We start from the raw sequence: 20,712 nt of genomic DNA on the forward strand, positions 1-20,712 counted from the left end.
TTTTTTGTTCTCCTTTTGAATTTCTTCTTAGTAGTCTCCATCTTTTTAAATCTTGTTACATATTTTGACCTGCTAATCTGAGGCTCAGAAGTATCTTCTTTCTAATTAATCTACTTAAAGTTCTCAAATGATAAATAATATTTTCAGTTCTGTAATTGAATCAACTTCAGCATGCTGGTTGTTGTATTTTCGTTCCCAATTGCCATCTGCCTGGCCTTCTGAGACAGCTGCTTCTTCTCCCGTTCTCTCTGGCTGCTGGATCTGCTTATGTGTGATGCTATTTCTTCTTTGCTCACTCACTGCCCACCAATGGACACCCCTTAGGAAACTGCAATTCTACAGGACACAGAGAAGTCCTTGCGCCTGAGGACCTATCAAGTACTGGCCCTGTAGTTATCAGATCCCCATTGAAACACCAGGCAGGAAACTTTCTTCCTTGGTTTTTCCAGGTGCCAACTCATGGCTCTTCCAACATCCTGAAACACCAAGGGCCCACCCTGCTTCTTGAGGCCCCTGCAAGGAGCCTGGCATGATGCTCAAATACATCTAGTCCAGCAGTCCCTGCCTTTCTTCTCCAAGGTGTGTGGGTATTCGGGGTGTTATTAAGAGGTGATCCTCCCCGGGAGCTCTTGGCCCATGCCTTAGATCAGGGAGGAAAAGTCATGCCAGCTTTACAGTGTAATGTAAAACATTTATTTGGCAAGCATAATTTATGACTTAGATCAGCAGTTTTAAGTTGAAAACCTGAGGAAACAGAAAGTAAAACATCTTTTACAAAGTTTTACTCATTTCTCAATTACTCACAGGCCCAATACAGTGCCTAATGTCAAATTCCTACCAATATTTGTTTAACTAAAGGGAAGACAACTATTCAATGCTTTCCCATTGCCCTTAGGAAAAGTTTATATCTTCACATTTGCTTACAAGGCCCTACATGACTTGGTTTCCACCCAGCTTTTCGACCTCACACTTTTCTCTCTGTTTCATTCCTCAGCCATCTTGGATTCATCTCAATGTATACAATGTCATGTTCTTATGTACCTCGGGCACTTAAGATTTGCTATTTGCTCTGCCTGGAAATTATATTCCCAGTGCCTTCCTCGATCTTTCATTAGTATCTCCTATGTCCTGTCCCACCTCAAACACACATCTTCCTGAACAGACATATGCTCTTGTTCTGACCGACTTTTCCTCATTGTTTTGCATCTCAGTTAAATACCACATTTTCAGAGCAGATTGACAACTCAGCAAAGAAAGACCTTTTATTTTATGCTCCCATAATGCTTAGCATTTTTTACTTCTCTTTCTTAATATACATGAATACTTTAAATTAGTTTTTTCAGTGTATCCTCCTCAGACTGTTTCATAAGGGCATGGTCACATTTAACTTTAAAACTATTGCAGTCTGCAACACCCAGCATTATACTACCTGATAGGCCCTTAAATATTTGTTGGCAAACAAAGGAGGCATGGAGAGAGGAAGGAAGGAAAGAAGGAAGGAAGAAAGAGTCGGGGGAGACAGAGAGAAAGAGGGAGAGAGGAGGAAGAGAGAAAGTGGAAGAATAAAGGGTGATATAATTTTGCTTACAAGGAAAATAATCAGTCTTTTCAAATTTACATAAAACTTTTCCCTTTATGGTAAGATAGCATATGGTTGTTAAGCATGTAGACTCTCAGTCAGACTATGTGGTTTGAAAGTCAGCTCTGCTATTTCAGCTGTGGGAAAGTCATCACCACCATGGTAGGTTTCATTTTCTCCATTGGTAAAGTGGGGATAATAATAGTACTTACCTCCAAGCTTTTGGTGAGGATTCAGTGTGAAAATATAAGCGCTTACCTCAGTACCTGGCACCTAGGATGCTCTCAGAAATATCAAGTCTTATGATTACTCATTTACCTGAGGATCGAAAAGAAAATAAGGACGTCCATTCTTCAACTGAAGTGCAAAATACTCTTCCTGATTGCCAGGTGATGCAGCAAAGACAATCAAACCTTCAGGCACCCTTGTTCGAAAACTGGCCTTAATGCCTGGAGACAAGTGCAATCAGCAAATCAGTGCTGGGGTTTTGTTGATTCTTTCTGATAAACGTACATTTACTTTCATTATTATTTATGATGCAGTGAGTACAGTCAGGGAATTATACACAGCAATGGACTGGTCCTAGCCATTTGGTTTTAAATACAACCTATTATGAATGCCAACCTGTTCTTGGAGACTCAAGCCTGCACTCCCACTAATCAATATATAATGTACTTTAAATTTATGCAAAACTCATCAACATATAAAGACATGTTGTCAACCCAAAATTGGATATTCAGAGTATCAATGTGAAAATATTATCAGAGCCATAAAAATAAATGGGTTTTTGACATGAATGAAAGGACCACAGGGCACCTCATTTAAAATGCTTATGATGTTTAAAGAATCAATCTAGTAATAGAAGCTAAGAACTGGAAAGACCTGCTATGAAGCAGCCCAAAGAGCTAATTTTCTGAAACAGGATCCTGTAACCAAATGGTCTACAGCCTTTAAAAGTTCAGGGTCTCCTTCACCCTTCAGATAACCTACGAGCACTGCCCTTGACACACAGTGCTCTTGTCTCACAGGGATTTCCCCAGCTCTGGAAGCAGGGGAAGCTTGTGATGGTCTCATAAACTGTCTTCCCACTACCCTACATGGTCCCAACTCCATTCAATCTGGAATCCCACTCACTTACAGCACTCTTCCTGTGTATCACACACTTCACTTCATGTTTTGAAAGTGGCAAAGAAGTTTAAGAGGTGCAGTCTTTGTTCTCAAAGAGTTTCCAGTTTAGTTGGAAATTAAAACAAAAAATGTATGTGTCTTAACAGGCAAATCGTACAAGGAGAATAAAATAAGAGGTCAAGAACTTATGTAAGAATCAAATACCAGCTTGAGATCACAATATTAAATAATTAGTGAAACTGATTTGTGTAGTAATACAGTCAACCATAACTATGGAAGTTTGAAGGAGAGGAAGCCCCCTTCAGGCTGGGCTGGTAACCAAGTTTCTTACATAGATGGGGTTTTAATTGGGATCAACAGACCGCACCTGCTGCAGGAGCCCTGTTGGACTCATCTTTCCACCCCATTCATCCCATGATAGCTAGGTGCACTTATTAAATATTTTGAGAGTCTGGAGGAGGAGAAATGAGAGGGGGTGCATCAGAGGTAAGGGGGAAGTTTTAGCATAATTGTGGAGACAGGGAAGCAGAAGTCATTTTGTGAGTATTGTATTATCATTTTTTAACTATGCGCCAATGGAACATTCACATTAACTTAGTACTCTGCTACACAGTAAAAAAGAAAAAACTAACAAGCCAGTGCCTGACATTAACTTCTAGCTAAGAAAACAGACAAAACAAAATCCAGTAATGAGGTGTGATAAATGATATAGACATATTTATAAGACATAATTTGATTCAAAAGGATTGAGGCAGGTTTTACAGAAAATATGATGCTTGAAATTGTTTTCAGAAAGTAGAAGGGACTTTAGGGGAAACCTCAAAGGGCTAAGGTATGGAAAGTATTAAAGAATGTTGGATGTGAGGGAGTTCAGATGAGTCTGGAAAGACGGGCAAGACCACATCTTAGCCTATCTGCCATAGACTATCTAGCTTGAGAAGCTTGAGTAGAAGACAAAGATGAAAAGGCAGGTTGTGTGATAAGTATCTTTAGAGTGAAGTTTTTTTAACACTTTAACAGCAAAGGCAATCCTGGAATATGGGCTTCAGACTTTCCCAAGAAGCAACTCAAATTTTTCCCAGCCTTCTTAGCTTCTGCATCTTCAGCTTCCAGGTTTTTTTGTGCTTTGGCCCTTTGAAACATATTTGTCCATTTTGTCCATATTTGTCCATTTTGATATTACATTGCCTCATATTCCGATTCTCTTCCTCCTAGCTTCTAGGACATTATTATGTCCTTGTTAGACTTATACCTGGTCTCTCCCAGTGTCTCTCTGACTCCACAAAATAAGATTGTTGGTCCCAACAAATCACTCTTCAGTGTTCAAATTCATTTGAATCCTTGCTACTAGTTCATCTCTCGTACTAAATTTACTTAGCTAAATTCCAGATTGGAATTTACCCTATAGACTAAAGGAAGGTATTAAACGTTGGGTGCAGAAAGGGAATAGGATGCTCAAAGTCAGGATTAAGGCAACCAAACTAATGGGGGGATATATGAAAGATACAGATAATTTAGCCACAGAGGAACCAGTTAGGATATCACTATACTTTGGGGGAATAAGATGATAAAATTTTTAATTAAGAACTGACAAGTAACTAAATGGGTTGAAAGGAAAACTCTGTATATTTTAGAAGAAACTCATTAAGACATGTTGATATGAGGTGATGATGTGGGACTACATGGTGAATCCTTTTCATCAATCACTGGAGGGAAAAAGCATCATTATTAACAGAAATAGAAAGGTCAGGTAAAGAAGAAAATATGGGGTTGAGGACATAAGTTCAGTTTGGGGTACAATGCATTTATATTAGTTATGTTAAAACCTATCCATCATTTAGAAACAAGAAACTAAATCTTAGAAAAGAAGATGAGTCTAGAAAACTAAATTGGCAAACACCTGTCAAGAATCCATGTCTCCTGGAGGCAGAATGTAGAGAAAGAAGAACCACCTTTAGGGGAAATGCCCCACATTTAGAAAAGAAAAAAAAAAAAAAAATCAAAGAAATGACACAAAAAGAAAAGAAACAATAACAAAGTCAGAACAATGATGATAATACTGTAAAACAGAAGCCTAGATAAGAGAACGTTAAGAAGGCAAAGTTCGTTAACCATGTGACACTTCTGTAAGCCCAGAAAAATTACACCTGAAGAAAAGATTACAAAGCTGATACTTACTAATCATTAGACATAATCATTTTCAGTAGAACGCAATGGTCCAGAGCCCAAACTACTGGGTGATAAGAATTGAGAGAATGGATAAGTAATGTATATACAACACTCATCACAAAAATCTGATAAAGAAGGAAATGGGAGGCAAAGAAATAAATGACTTGAGTACACCAATCAAGTTAAAGGAGGAGACGCCTGCCAGCAAAAGCACAGACTTGGCCAAAGTGTGGTCGACAGTGTGACTAGAGAACAGTTCTATCTCTACCAACTCTTCTCCTCTTAAGCTTCTCTCCTTTGGGTCTAGAGTAGTTCTCTCCAACAGACATCTTACCTTCTTGTTATTGTTTTTCAAATTTTATATGTGATATCAAATACTATAATTAAAATTATTACTTTAAAATTGAACACCTGGCAGCATTTGGGGGGCTCAGTAGGTTAAGCGTCAGACTCGATCTCTGGTCAGGTCATGACCTTATGGTTCATGAGATTGAGACCTGTGTGGGGCTCTGCACTGACATCACGGAGCCTGCTTGGGATTCTCTCTCTCCCTCTCTCCCTCTCTCTTTGCCTATCTCTCTCTCTCTCTCTCTCTCTCTCTCTCTCTCTCTCTCTCTCTGCCCTTCTCTCTCTATCTGTCTCTTTCTCTCAAAATAAATAAATGAACTTAAAAAATAAATAAAAAATTAAACAGATGAAGGTGATTGCATACAAATAGCTATAATTCAGGACATGAAGATGACAAAATTTTCTATTACTGTACTGGTGGCATCTATGTGGCAATAGACAGGAGAGCAACAGTAAGGATTTGAATGAGGGCAGAAATTAATCGATCTGGAAATACAATTACTTGTTCCTAACTGATAGGAAATTTATTGAATGGAATGGAATCAGGGTAAGAATTACAGGAATATTTAGCCAAGTTATACCTGGGAATAAGTCAACTAATATTACACGCTCTTCATGGGATATAAAAGTGCATGTGTTTTTCAGATACAGCGTTTGATTTATAGATTTGACACTTGTGTAACAAAGAAATGCACTTTTAGCCCAACTAAAATATAATACTTTACACCAATGAAAGAAAATTTCCTATGAGAAGAGAGGATTTAGTGTAATAAAGGGTAATTTGATTTGAGGTTGTATGATCAACTTTCCCCTAGGTTTTCAAATAATTCAGTGTTGTCATTTTTTCCCTTACATTCGAAAGATAATGAATTTTTTGCATGTATTCTAGGAAGAAATGATCAATGCACCCATCCACTGAAACTTCATGTTCTTGATAATATTGCCATAGACATAGATAAATCCTATCCTCTGAGCCCAAAGTCTTAAATCCTGTAATCAATTTTAAATAAACTAAATTCACATATAAATGTATTTGCATGTAAATACAACAATATAATTTATAAAATATTTCAAAGAAAATGTTACTGAGTTTGCCATGAGACAGAATAGTAAAATGCCTAATTGTTCAAAATCATCACCCTTCCTTTTCCTGTAAGAAGATTATATATTTGTATGACCCCATCCATTGATTTTAGGCTCAGCCATGTGCCTTTTGTTGGGCAAAGGAATGGAAACAGACATGTGGCACCCTGAGAGAGCAGAAGTTTTTTGTTTTGTGTTGTTGTAATTTTTTTAACGTTTATTCATTCTCAAGAGAGAGAGACAGAGCAGGAGCAGGAGAGGGAGATAGAGAGGGAGCCACAGAATTCAAAGCAGCCTCCAGGCTCTGAGCTGTCAGAAAGAGCTCAACACGGGGCTCGAACTCATGAGCAGTGACATCATGATCTGAACCGAAGTCGGACGCTTAACCAACTAAGCGACCCAGGTGCCCCAAGAGCAGAAGTTTGAAATATAGATATGTGATTGAACTTGACCCTTCTCCCCCTATGCCTCATGCATGGGCTTTCATCCTGTCCCAAGAATAAGAAGACATTGGGCCAGAGCCAAGTGGTACCAAAGGAATTTTTACTTTAAAGCTTTGTGTTAAGGAGCAATGCTGACTCAAATGAATAGAAGGGTAAGAAACATACATTTCACCCTTGCCTAAAATTTAGATTTTGATTTTAAAAAAAGAGAGGACATATTCTAAAGTTCAATATTTTTTGTTTCAAGTATCTGGATAAATAATACAGCATTCTTCTATCTCAATATTTATTCATTCACTCCAGAAACATTTAAGGAAGGCATACTTTGTGCAGCTACTCTCCTAGGCTCTTTGGATACACAGATGTATAAAATACATGTTTTATAAAATAAAATGGTGTAACATTTTAAAAAAATCTAAAAATCCAAGATCTAGATAGGAATGCTTAACTTTTATGCAAATATGTTTTATAACTTTAAATATTTAATCATAAAAGCAATACAGTTACAGGGCCATGGAATAGGCAAAGAGTTCTTAAATAATAAGGCAAAACTATAATAGAAAGGGAAAGGTGATAAATAATCCTGTGTTAGAAATAAAAACTCTTATCTAACAAAAGGCATGAATGGGAAAGTGAAAAGGCAACTAACGTAGTAGGAGAAGATATTTGCACTACATACTTGTGATAACAGATACATATCTAGAATACATCCTACAAATGCACAAGAAAAAGACAACCAACCCATTAGAAAATTGGGGGCAAATAGATTTTCAAGAAAGATGATAGCCAAGGGACCAATCAACAAAGAAAAGATGCTCAGGATCACTAGTCATCAGAGAAATGCAAAACAAAATGCAGTACCGCTAAACATCCACCAATATGGCTGAAATGAAATAGAAAATACAGGGGCACCTCGGTGGCTCAGTCGGTTAAGCTTGACTTTGATTCAGGTCATGATCTCACAGTTCGTGAGTTTGAGCCCCACATCAGGCTTTGCACTGATAACATAGAGCCTGCTTTGGATTCTCTGTCTTCATCTCTCTCTGCCCCTCCCCTTCTAGCCCTTGCTTTCTCTCTCTCCTCCTCCTCTCTCTCTCTCTCTCTCTCTCTCTCTCTCACACACACACACACACACACAAATAAATAAACATTAAAAAATTAAATTAAAAAAAAAGAAAATACAAAGCGTAGCCAAAAGGTAGAGCAACTGGAACGCTCACAAACTACTAGTGGGAGTATAAATTGAAACAACCACTTTGAAAAACTGGCACTATTTATACATTATCTGTATGTCTTCTAAATATATGCACACCATGTAATCTAGCTATTCCACTCCAAGGTATATGTCCCCCAAAATTCATAGGTTCAGAAAGATATACAAGTACATTTATACTTGTATAGTGGTGGTATAATGAATTACTTTTCACTATACCATCAAACTGGAATGTGTACAAATGCCCATCAACTACAGAAAGGATAAAGAGATGGGATACAGTACGGCACTGAAAGTGAACAAACCAAGCTACATTCAACTGCATGCATAAATCTCACAAACACGACATTCTGGAAAAAATACTAGGTAGAGTAGAATGCACGCTGCGTAATCTCAACTATATCAAGTTTAAAACCAAGCAAATTAAATCAGTGGTGTCAGACATCAGGATAACGGTAGTCCTGGTTGTGACGTAGAACAGGGCATAATGCAGAGCTTCTGGGGGCCCTGAAGATGGTTTATTTAGTAATCTGGGTGCTGGATATGCAGGGCTAGTCAGTTTTTGAAATCCATCAACTTGTACACTTATGATTTTTGCACTTTATATACGTTAAACTTCAATGCAGAAGTTTGCCAAAAATTAATAAATAATAGTTACATAAAATTCAAACACTACAGAATTATAGAAGCTAAAAGTGAAAGTTCTCTGTAGTCCTACCTGCCATCATCAGAAAACCACTGCCAACAATTTGGCAAATTTTTTCTCAGAATTTTTTACACACAAACTCTTGCGTTTAGCACACACACAAATGTCATTGTTCATTTGTTTTCTCTTTACTGAAATTGGAGTATATCACACATTCTATTCTACGTTTCAAAAATACTTTTTAATATATTGTATATATTGGAGGTGTACATAATATGATATACATATACATACTAAAATGATTACTACAGTCAAGCTAATTAACATATCATACCTTCACATAGTTATCATTTTTGTGTGCGTGATGAGTACATTTCAAATTTACTCTCTTAGCGCCTTTCCAGTGTTCAATACGGTATTATTAAGTAGAGTCTTCATACCTACATGTTAGATCTCTTATTCATCCCAACTTTGCACCCTTTGACCAATATTTCCCTAGCTTCTGGTAACCACCATCCTACTCTGTTTTTATGAGTTTGTGGGATTTCTTTGTTTGTTTGTTGTTTTGCTTTTTATTCACATACAAGTGAGACCTTATAGTATGTGTCTTTCTCTGTGTGGCTTATTTCACTCAGCATAATATCCTTCAGCTTCATCCATGTTGTCACAAATAGTAGGATTTCTTTTGACGTGGCTGAATAATATTCCATTACATATATACATGCATGTATTTGTGTGTATGTGTATGTATAGCATTTTCTTTATCCATTCATCCATTGATGGAGGCTTGGGTTGTTTCCATATCTTAGCTATTGTGAGTAATGCTTCTGGTAAGTTTTTTTCACTTATTGACATACAGCAGATATCTTTCCACATCAGCTCACAACAATATATAGTCATTTCTCCAATGACTAAATACATTTACCATGGTTTATTTTATAATTTTATCATAAATAGCATTTAGTTAGTTTCTCATTTTTTATAGCAAAGGTATTACTGTGACAAACATTTTATTTTGCATTTTTGAAAAATTTATTTTGAGAGAGACAGAGACAGTGCAAGGGGAAGAAGAACAGAGAGAGAGGGAGAGAGAGAATCCCAAGCAGTGTGAAGCCTTCCAGCGCAGAGCCCGATGAACCCACAAAGGGATTGAACTCATGAAGCCGTGAGATCATGACCTGAGCCAAAACCAAGAGCAGAACTCTTAACTGCCTGAGCCACCCAGGTGTCCCTTTTTTTCTTGCATTTTTAAACTATAAGATAATGTCCAGTTGATAAGAGTAAATATTTAAAAATTAAAAACTGTATAAATATTGCTCCATCTATCACCTCTCACAACTAATAATTAATTCAGATACTTTTTCATAGTGTGAATGACCATTTCCCCAGACTCTGGCCAACAATAAATGGTTCAAAATCTGAGATGCAAAGAATGGGAACTCAGTGTTGTTTTTTGCACTTTACTGTATATATGCCAAATTTCATTTTTTATGTTATTAGTGATGATGAGATTATTCAGATTTTAATATATATTTTCATAAATATGTATATGTCAGCCATAAAAAATAGCCATACATTTTTTTAGGAGCTATACACACCAATATCCTTTGCCCAACTTCAAAGACTTCATTTTATTTGTTTCTACTTAATTTACCTGAGTTCTGCACACATTTTGAATCATTCTGTGTTATGAATCATCATTCTCTGTCTCCTGGATTATTGTGGTTGTTTCCCCTAAATGATCTTCCTTTTTCCATCCTTGCTCCATGACTACCTCTTCCAACCAACCAACACACACACACACACACACACACACACACACACTCTATGGTCTATTCCAAAATAATAGCTGGAATGATCCCATCAAAAGGCAATGCTGGTCATGTCCCTCTTCCTTTTGGTACTCGCCAAAGGCTTCCTGTCCTACACTAAGTAAAAGCCAACGTCATCACAGTAGTCTATAACATCCTAAATAATCCAGTTTCCACTACATCTTTCATTCCTATTATGCTTCCTCTCCCTTTTTCCACTCTTGCTAACCCAATAATTGTTCTTCCTCTCTGCCTGGGAATATCTTTCCCAGGCATCTCCGCATGGTTTTCCATCTCATCTTCTGTGGGTCTTTTTTTTCCAGTCCAACCTCACTAAGAAGTCATCACGACTGGTCTACTAACAATTCTAACCCTCCTCCGCTTTACCTGTTGCCATAATGCCACTCATCAACGCCAGCCTTCCCTCCACTTTTATCATTTATTTACTTCATATTTTCATCCCCTAAAATGGAAGCCCAGAAGAGTACCTGCTTTTTTTTCTAAGACCTCAATAAATTTTGTGGAATATTTGATGTTGATACTTTATTTATATAAATATTTCAAATATTTCCTCCTAGTTTGTTTTATACCTTTTACCTCTAGGTTGTCTTTTTTTTTTTTTTAAACAATCCCGTGGGCTAAAATGAAAAGATTAAAAATTTGAAAGTATTCATTTCTTCTGGAATTCATTCTTTAATTAGAAAATATTTCACTACCCACAAAATAACAAAAAGTAGTCTTCAATATTTTCTTCCCGCATATTCATGATTTTTTTTTGACATATAAAATTTTAGTATTGATGGTTTCACTTCCCATTAGGCAATGCTGACAGCCTAATAAAAATCTTTCCATAGTTCCTTGAAAAACAATTCTAATCAAGAAAGGGAGCAAATATAAAGCCACCCATACCCCAACCTACAGAGTCACTAGAAAACGGAGAATACTAAAAACATGAACATGTGAGTTGGGGAAACAAACATTTTAAACCGGTGGAGCCAGCACCCAGAGTTCACACTGGAATCAATAGTAAGATAGACAATGAACAGAAAACATATAAAATCATCCCCTGAAAGTCAGTCCCTCCCTGAGTGAAAAAACACAGAGAATAAATAGGACTTGAGACTGTTGGATCAACACTGGCTACCAGGAAATCCAAAGAATGAGGCACAAGATAGGGCCCAGGAAAAGAAAGGGCAGTTTGTCAAATGTACTGTTTCTGGGGAAGAGCAGGGTCACCTAAAGGGGCCATATTTCTTAAAATCAAAGAAGGAACCAAAAGGAAATTAAGAATTCAACAGACACAAAAGAGGTTTCATAAAATCAGAAAATACACAAACCACCCACAGAAAGCACCAACAATCAAAGAAACCATCTTTCACTGAAACAACAGGATATGTCTCTCCTGAAGCAAGAAACCTGCCAAATGACCACAAACCTCCATCCCACTGGCATACCCTTGTTATTGCAGAATAAGGATATTGCAAGACACTTCAAAATTATTGGAAATTATCAAGTAATATCCATATAAAGCTACTGTAAGAGTGACAACAAAAACATTTTAACTCAATGAAAATTCTTCTCTCCAAAATCCAAGCAGAGGGAGATAAGGAAACTGTAATACTACTTCCCAGCATGAATGACAGAGCTTCCAGAAAACATTTGTAGGTATGGAAAAAAAAACATTCTATCAGAATTTCAACATCTCAGAACCCACATGGATACGTAGAATATGCAAAGAATAATCTACAACTCATTAATAAAAAGTCAAACAATCCCTTGAAACATGGACAAACACTTATACAGACACTTGACAAAAAAAAAAAAAACCCACAAAACAAAAAACAAAAAACAAAAACCTGATATGCAAACAACAAAGGATTACAAGAAAGATGCTCAATTCATCAATCACTAGGGAAATGCAACATCAACTCTCACCAGAATGAATGGCTAAAATTAAAAATACTAAATTCTGCACTCACTAGAGAATGGCTAAAATTAAATTTTAAAATTAAAAAAAAATCAAAATTCCAGTAAGCACGATGCAATTGGAACTCTCTTGTATTGCTGTTGTAAGTTTAGGATGAAAATAGCATTTTGAAAACCAGGGTAGCATTTTCTTACTAAATTAAGCATGTACTTAGACTATGACCCATTCTATGGCTTGTCTTTTTATTTTCTTAGAATCTTCTGAAAAAGTTGAATTTGCCCTTTTTAAATTTATAATGCTGTTTGTATCCATCATCAAGATCTCATTTTTCATCTGTATCTCATTTTTCATCTGTAAGTTTTTGTAATTTTAGTTTTTACTTTTAGCTCTATGATTCCATCTAATTTAATCTGCACGTATGATGTAAGGTAGGAGTCAAGCTTCATTTGTTTCCACACCACTCTATACTATACAATATCATTTGTTGAAAAGACTGTACTTTCCCCATCGAATTGCCTTAACTCCATCAAATTTCATGGACACTGAAAGTTTGAGTTTACTTCTAATCTATTTGCTAGTACTTACACAAATACTACCAAGTCTTGATCATTGTGGTTTTATTGTAAATCTTGGAATCAGATAGCATTAACTCTACCGCATTTATTATGCTTTATTCAATATTGTTTTTGGAATATTTTAGACATTTGGGTTTCCTTTTTAATTTGTAGAATGAACTTGAGAATTTCTTCAAAAAAGCTTACAGTAATTTTGAATGGAATTAAATTAAATCTACAGATTGACTTGAAAGGGAATGGCTTTTATAACAAAATTTTGTTTTTATAACAATATTTTATTTTTCAATCACAATTATGGCAAATATTTACTCACTTAGGTTTCCTTTAATTTTCCTAAGTTATGTTTCACAGTTTTGAGTGTAGAATTTTCCATTTAGTGTGTTAATTTTTTAAGTATATTGTTTTGAATTTTCCTTTAAATGCCATTTCACAGTTTTAATACTTTATTACTAGTATATTTGATTCATTTTATTTATATTGAATTTCTATACTGCAACCTTTCTGGATTTGTCTTATTCTAGTTCTTGTTTAGAGATTAAACATACACATATAATCATGGCAACTATAAATAGAGATTTTTCTTTTCCTTTCCAATATTTATGCCTTTTATTATATTTTATTGCTTCATTGCAGTGGCTGAGACCACCAGTAAAATTTGAATGCTGACTCGATTCCATTCTTAAAAGCAAAGCATGTAAAATTTCACTATTATACATATTAGCTGTAGGGTCTTTATAGCAGTCATTTATCTATTGAGAAAAATTCCTAAGTTTGCTAAAAGTTTTCATTACAAGCAGGTGTTAAATTTTGTCAGATGCTTTTTACATCTGTTGAGATGATTTGCTATTTGTTCTAATTCCTCTATTAATGTGGTGAACCATATTGATTGCATTTTAAAAATAATCCAGAATCCCTTACCATTCTGGCCTTCACCTCCCAATAATATTACAAGCCAACTTTGGGCTTCGTTATCTGTTTCTACTTCACTAATATCTGATATTATCTTAACTATCTTCATATTTCTTATTATTTGGGTTTAATTTATTATCTTGTTAGTGTTAAAAAGAAACTCAGGAACGCTTAAATCTTTTTCTTGTGAGATAATCACTTAACCTATACATTTCCCTCTGAACACTACCTTAGCTGCATTCCAAAACCTGCTATGCTGTACTTTTGTTCTTTAACTTTAAAATTTTCAATTTTTAAAATTTCCCTTGTGATTTTTTTTGACTCATGGGTTATTTAGAAATGAGTTAATTTTAAATATTTAGAAATGTCCTAGATATCATTCAAATTGATTTCTAATCTAATTCCATGTGGTCAGAGAATATACTCTCTGAGTTCAATCCTTTGAAATTTATTGAAACTTCTTTATGGCCCAGTATATACTTTCCATGTATATTTGAAAAGGATGAGTATTTTGCAGTTTTGGACCTAGTGTTCAATAAATGCCATTTAAGTTTGTTGGTAACGTTATTTTTTCTATATTGTTACAAATTTAAAAGCTCTTCTTCCACTGATTCAGAAATCATTTACAAATCTTCAAATGGGGTGCTGAATTTGTCTATTTTTTCCTCTGTTTTGTTTCATATATTTTGCTTCATATATTCTGAAACTCTGTTATTACATACAAATACACTTCAGATATTTTCTTCTTGAATTATTGACTATTCCTGTGAAATATTTTTATTTCTGGTAAAACTACTAGTCTTGAAGATACTTTGTTTGATATAAATATTGCCACTACCATTTTCTCATAAAAAGTCTTTTAGGTTCATTTTCCCATCCTTTAAATTTTTTTTTTTTCAACGTTTATTTATTTTTGGGACAGAGAGAGACAGAGCATGAACGGGGGAGGGGCAGAGAGAGAGGGAGGCACAGAATCAGAAACAGGCTCCAGGCTCTGAGCCATCAGCCCAGAGCCTGACGCGGGGCTCAAACTCACAGACCGCGAGATCGTGACCTGGCTGAAGTCGGACGCTTAACCGACTGCGCCACCCAGGCGCCCCAATTTTCCCATCCTTTTACTTTGAACCCATTTGTTATTTTATACTTAAACTGCACCTCTTTTAAACACTATGTATTTGATTCTTGACCTTTTAGTCACTCTGATAACCTTTGCCTTATGATTGGTGTGTTTGGAACATTTATATTCAATGTAGTTATCAATAAGCTTAAATTTAAGTTTACCATCTTACTATTTGCCTACTTTCTTCTTATTTTATTTTTATTTTTTATTTTTTTGCATTTCTTCTTTATTCTTTTATTGTGACTCTTCTACCTTGTTTTGGATTAGTGGAGTTATTTTAACATGCCATTTTATTTCTTTCCTCATTTCTTTAGCTAAACTTTTTTAAATGGTTACTCTAAGGGACCACCATATGCACTCTTAACTTAGAATATTCTACCACAAATTAATATTATATCACCTCATATATAAGATCTCTGTACTTCTATATACCATCTTCCAATCTTTGCTGCTACTTTTGTCATGAATTTACTTTTATGTATGTGTGAAATGCAGCATATATTTATATTTTTGCTTTTGCCACTCAAATATCATTTAAAAAATTAAGAAAAAAATTTTCTACTTACTCACTTATTTTAGTTTTATTCACCCTTTATTCTTTCATCATATTTGAGTTTGTATCTGATATTTTAGCATTTGCTACAGTTCAGAACTATTCATGAAGTATTAACTCAGTTACTGTTTATCTTAAAATGTCTCCCAACTTCATATTTCAATAATATTTTCACTGAATAAAGAATTCAAGTTGGCTTTTTTTGTTGTTGTTTTCAAAGATATTCTATTACCTCTGAAATGTGTTAGCCATGATTATTCTTTTTTTTTTTTTAATTTTTTTTTCAACGTTTTTTATTTATTTTTTGGGACAGAGAGAGACAGAGCATGAACGGGGGAGGGGCAGAGAGAGAGGGAGACACAGAATCGGAAACAGGCTCCAGGCTCTGAGCATTCAGTCCAGAGCCCGACGCGGGGCTCGAACTCCCGGACCGCGATATCGTGACCTGGCTGAAGTCGGACGCTTAACCCACTGCGCCACCCAGGCGCCCCTATTCTTTTCATTATATCTATGTGTCATCTTGTTTCCTCTAGCTGTTTACTTTTTTAAAAAATCTTTTGTTTTCAGTAATTTAACTGTAATATACCTAAGATGTGGCTCATTGTATTTATCCTGCTTGGAACTCCCTAAGCTTCTCTGATCTGTAGGTTGCTGTTTTATAAAATTTGAAGATTTACCAGTAATTATTTCCACCAACATTTTTTCTGCTCATTTTTCTTTCTTTTCTTCCTAAAACCCTCCCTCTATGTATGTTAGAACTCTTGATATTGTCCCACAGGTTACTGATCCTCTGTTTATTTTTTCAGTCTTTTTTTCATATTTTTTATTTCATAATTATCTGTGTTTCAATCTACTAATATTCTGTTCTATGCTATCTGCTGTGAAGCTCATCCAATACCAATTGTTGTATAATTTTACTTCTTAAATGTAGCTTCTATTTTATTCCTTTTTAGAACTAACATTTCTCTTCGAAAATATTCTTCATCTATTATATGCAGCTTTACTTTAAATTCTTTTAAATATTTGTAATATTAGCTATAATTTTTTTGCATTCCAATTTCAATAATTTGGTCACCTGAGGATACACCTCTGCTGACTGTGTTGAACTGAAATTGGGCTTTAATTAGACTGAATTCGCCTGAGATTAGCCTCTCTAGCAATGACTGGTGATGCCACTTTCTTTTTTTAATTTTTTTTTTTTTTTAACATTTATTCATCCCTGAAAGGCAGAGAGAGACAGAGCGCGAATGGGGGAGGGGCAGAGAGGGAGACACAGAAACAGAAGCAGGCGTCAGGCTCCGAGCTATCAGCACAGAGCCCGACGCGGGGCTCGAACTCATGGACCGCGAGATCACGACCTGAGCTGAAGTCGGCCACTTAACCGACTGAGCCACCCAGGCACCCCATCACTGTTTTGATCTTACCTGTATTTAAGCTGGCAAAAGATTGGGTTGAAATTATAGATATTTTGGGCTCATTTTTAGATTACATTCCTTCATAATTCCAGCATCCAATCACTGCAAGAATTCATAAGAGTCCATTTCTAGGCCCTCTTCAACAGGGACTTTCTGGGCAAAATATGAGTTAGACAATAGTGGGAATTGGGGGCTGGGTTCTTTGTTTTGGCATTTGGACCTGTTCTTGATCTCATTTCATCTTGCCAGGACACACTGTTGGCCAAGGCACAGCTGATTTCTCCCTGATCCTGAAAATTCTCCCCATATAACTCAGACTTACTTTTCTGGGGCCAAGTGCCCACCCTCAGATGTAGAAGCTTCCACAGTTCTCTGATCAACTATGAAGCATTCATTTCTTCCAAAATTCAGTTCATCCAGGGTTTTCTGTATTACCTGCTGTTTGATAGCCCCACAGAAAATGATTGATTTATTTAGCTTAGGCTTTTCTTGTTACCATGGGAGCAAAGTCTTTTTCTCTCTTCTATATCTAAATTAGAAGCACAAGTTCCTATTAATGGCACAAGTGATTTTGTGGGAGTAAGAAAGCAACAACTAGATAGATAGATAGATAGATAGATAGATAGATAGATAGATGATAGATAGAAGTTTCTCTTGAATCCTGTCAACTTGTAGACAATTCTATTCATTATATATTTTTAACAGAGTATCTTGGATTTTATGGGAGACAATATTATTAAAAAAATAATGATTATTTGATCAATTCAAGCTGAAAGAAGTTAAGAAGGCAAGTGTTAAGATGAAGATGAGGACATTCAAATCTGACGCTGTCACTGAACTCTCCTCAGATGCATAACATTCCAGATCCATTGATATTAAAGCTAAGGGTGTGACAGTCAACATGTTTTGCAAATCTTACTGGGAACAACAGGAGATGAATAGGTACAGCTTAAGCTAGAGTGACTTATCTCTGATACAAACCACATTGTCTGACTCACATTCAATAAAAAATTGTAATAAGCCAAGATATGACTCTTCAGTTTAAAAAATCTATCAAAGATAAAAGATGCTTTGTTAGACTAGTGTATTAAATTGGTCAAAGTTTTACAAACAACTGCTGAAAACCTACACAAATTAAATATGCAATAGTCAAGATATTAATGCAATAGTCAAGGTATATTTTGTCAGGAAACTAACTGGGGTATGGAGAAAGACGTCTTGAAGCATAAATTCCTAAAATTAAAATAAAACTCTTCAGAAATTTGTGTATTCTATATTTTCTCATCCTTGTTCTCATAAAGAAAGCAGGAATCTCTTGGTTTCATTATCAAATATCCCTTATGCTTCATTCCTATTCAAACCAATTGCTTGGAGATGGATTTCTAGCAGCCTGTTTGGTACATCAGGGAATGTAAAATTTCAGTTTCACATATAAGGAACTCTTGCTGTATAGCTTAATTTGAATTATGCAAATAAGTTCTAAATTGGAAAAGGTTTTTCTTTTTACTTGGCTGCCATTAGGTGGTGCTAAAAATGTCTCCATTAATAAAATATTTATGGTCACCAGCCCTACAAATACATGAATAACAAAACCTTCACTGACTATACTTGACACAATAACAATGGAAAACTAATTTGAAAATACTATAAATGGTCTAGATTTAATCCCCAAATAGCTAACACTTTATTAGAATGCCAAAATTTTATCTTATTTATTTAAACATATTATTTCTTAATTTTTTAAATTAAATTATTCATCAGCTATTGCCACTAAAGAACTTAGGAAACATTAGATTAGCATTCCAAAAATTACACTGGAAGTACAGGTCAGGATAACAAGTAGGGGAATGCTAAAGAAAAAACAAGAAGGAAGAGTTCTACTGTGTAGGAGGGGTGGTGGAAACTGTAGCTAATTCTAATCTTCATAAAACAAAGAATGCTGTCTTTCATCTTTTAAAGTAATTCTCCATTTCCTCCTAGGAACAGTGAAACACTTCCTGTCACTGTTATAAGGACTAATGGTACATTACAGTCTCCAAATAATAAAGAGACAAGGAAGCAGTATTACCAGGTACTTTTTGAAACATACATACATCAGGGCCTTTATTTCCTGCCCAGAATTGGCCTTGCATCCTTCATCTTACATGGAGGTATTGGATTAGATGATTTCTAAAATCTTGCAGTAATGTGTGAATTTATAAATTAACTGGGTTTTCATCTAATGCCTTTTCATTTCTGACTTTACTGCAAGAGACTTCTCAAGTTGCTTAATTTCCTTTCCATATCTTATCTAAAGTCTTGCAACCATTGTCAGGCAAAATATTTCCAGTATAATGAGGAGATTTGGCCAGGCATATCTGGGAGACACCATCTGGCATTAGATTAAAATTGGGATCTTATTCTAATTTTAATTTGTATTTTTAGGATGAATACTGAAGTTGAATATTTTTCATCATAGTTCTTCGTTCGGGTATTTCCAAAATTCTCTGCCAGCTTTTCTTTGGAAGTTGGGTTGTCTTCATAACTACTTTGTAAGTGCTCTTTTCTTATTAAAGGCATCATTTCACTGTCACATATATTACAGCCATCTACTTTCTTTGTTTTTCCAGGTTATCTTTTAAATGTTACTTTTAGTACAAAAACACTACCATTATTTATGTTTTAAAGTCAATTTTTTCAATAATTGTATCTCCCTCTCTTTGCTTTTATAACTAGGTTTCTGAACTCAAAAATTGTTACTTACTCATATTTTTTCTTTTCATCTCCCATATTTTTATTTTTAACTTTATATTCTATTAATAATCTATTCTGGCATATAGTGTGAGATAGGGATATATCCTATTTTTTTTCCATAGACATTTAAAAACTTACTAAATAATGCATTCCTTTAGCAGGAACTTTGTGTTATTTACCTCTGCATTTTCAACATTTTAAACAATAGCTGGCACATAATAGATGCTCAAAAATGTTTGCTGAATAAATGTTTAATGATTGAAATCCATATGAAAGTCTACTCTCTTGAGTTGGTCTCCATACTTTCTATTTTGTTCCACTGGTATATATTTGTAGTAATAGAATACCATTTTAGTATTTCATAATATTTCTAATATCTGACCATTTATTCTTCCTCTCAGCAATCTTTTATATTGTTAACTATCCTTCTATTTTTTTTTAATGTTTTATTTATTTTTGAGAGAGAGAGAGAGAGAGAGAGAGAGAGAGAGAGAGAACTAGTGGGGGAGGGGCAGAGAGAGAGGAGAGAGAGGGAGACAGAACCCAAAGCAGGCTCCCAGCTCTGAGCTGTTAGCACAACCCGATGTGGGGCTCCAACTCATGAACCTTGACAACATGACCTGAGTCGAAGTCGGGTCGGAAGCTTAACCAACTGAGCCACCCAGGTGCTCCTATCCTTCTATTTTTCTGTTTAACCATTCATTCACTTTTTAAATTAACACTGAAGTAATTATTATAAGTTCGTTTTCTCCCTTCTTTAAATTGATCCTGAGCATGTCTTTTTAAGTTTATATGAAGTTTTGTATACCTTATTGTCATTATAAGATCGCCTTTAGATTTGTAATTTCTGAGTCATGGAAAAATTTTCTGTATTTATTTTTAATTAATCACTTTATGGTAATATTATTCATTGTAATAGGTTTCAGCGTTCTCTCCTTTTTTAAAATATACACTTATATTTTCTGAAAAAATAACTGTCTATTCCTTTGCAATAATCATACCACTTATTTCTGTCTCAACACATGGGGTATATTTTCCAAAATAATATGAAATAGCCGTG

The 20,712-nt window shown here is 35.2% G+C and overlaps 1 protein-coding gene across 5 annotated transcripts in view; it reads right to left on the reverse strand.

Annotated features, from left to right (window-relative positions):
• USH2A (usherin) overlaps window positions 1-20,712 on the reverse strand; it is a 751,068-nt gene that overhangs the window by 460,452 nt on the left and 269,904 nt on the right. For all 5 annotated transcript variants that reach the window (XM_040461001.1, XM_040461002.1, XM_040461003.1 and 2 more), the window contains exon 22: window positions 1,898-2,028. In XM_040461001.1, the coding sequence (XP_040316935.1) occupies window positions 1,898-2,028 (131 nt within the window). The remainder of the gene's footprint in view (window positions 1-1,897; window positions 2,029-20,712) is intronic.

Source organism: Herpailurus yagouaroundi, unplaced genomic scaffold (genome assembly GCF_014898765.1).
Source record: "Herpailurus yagouaroundi ecotype Mexico unplaced genomic scaffold, PumYag 253, whole genome shotgun sequence".
Lineage (NCBI taxonomy): Eukaryota > Metazoa > Chordata > Mammalia > Carnivora > Felidae > Herpailurus > Herpailurus yagouaroundi.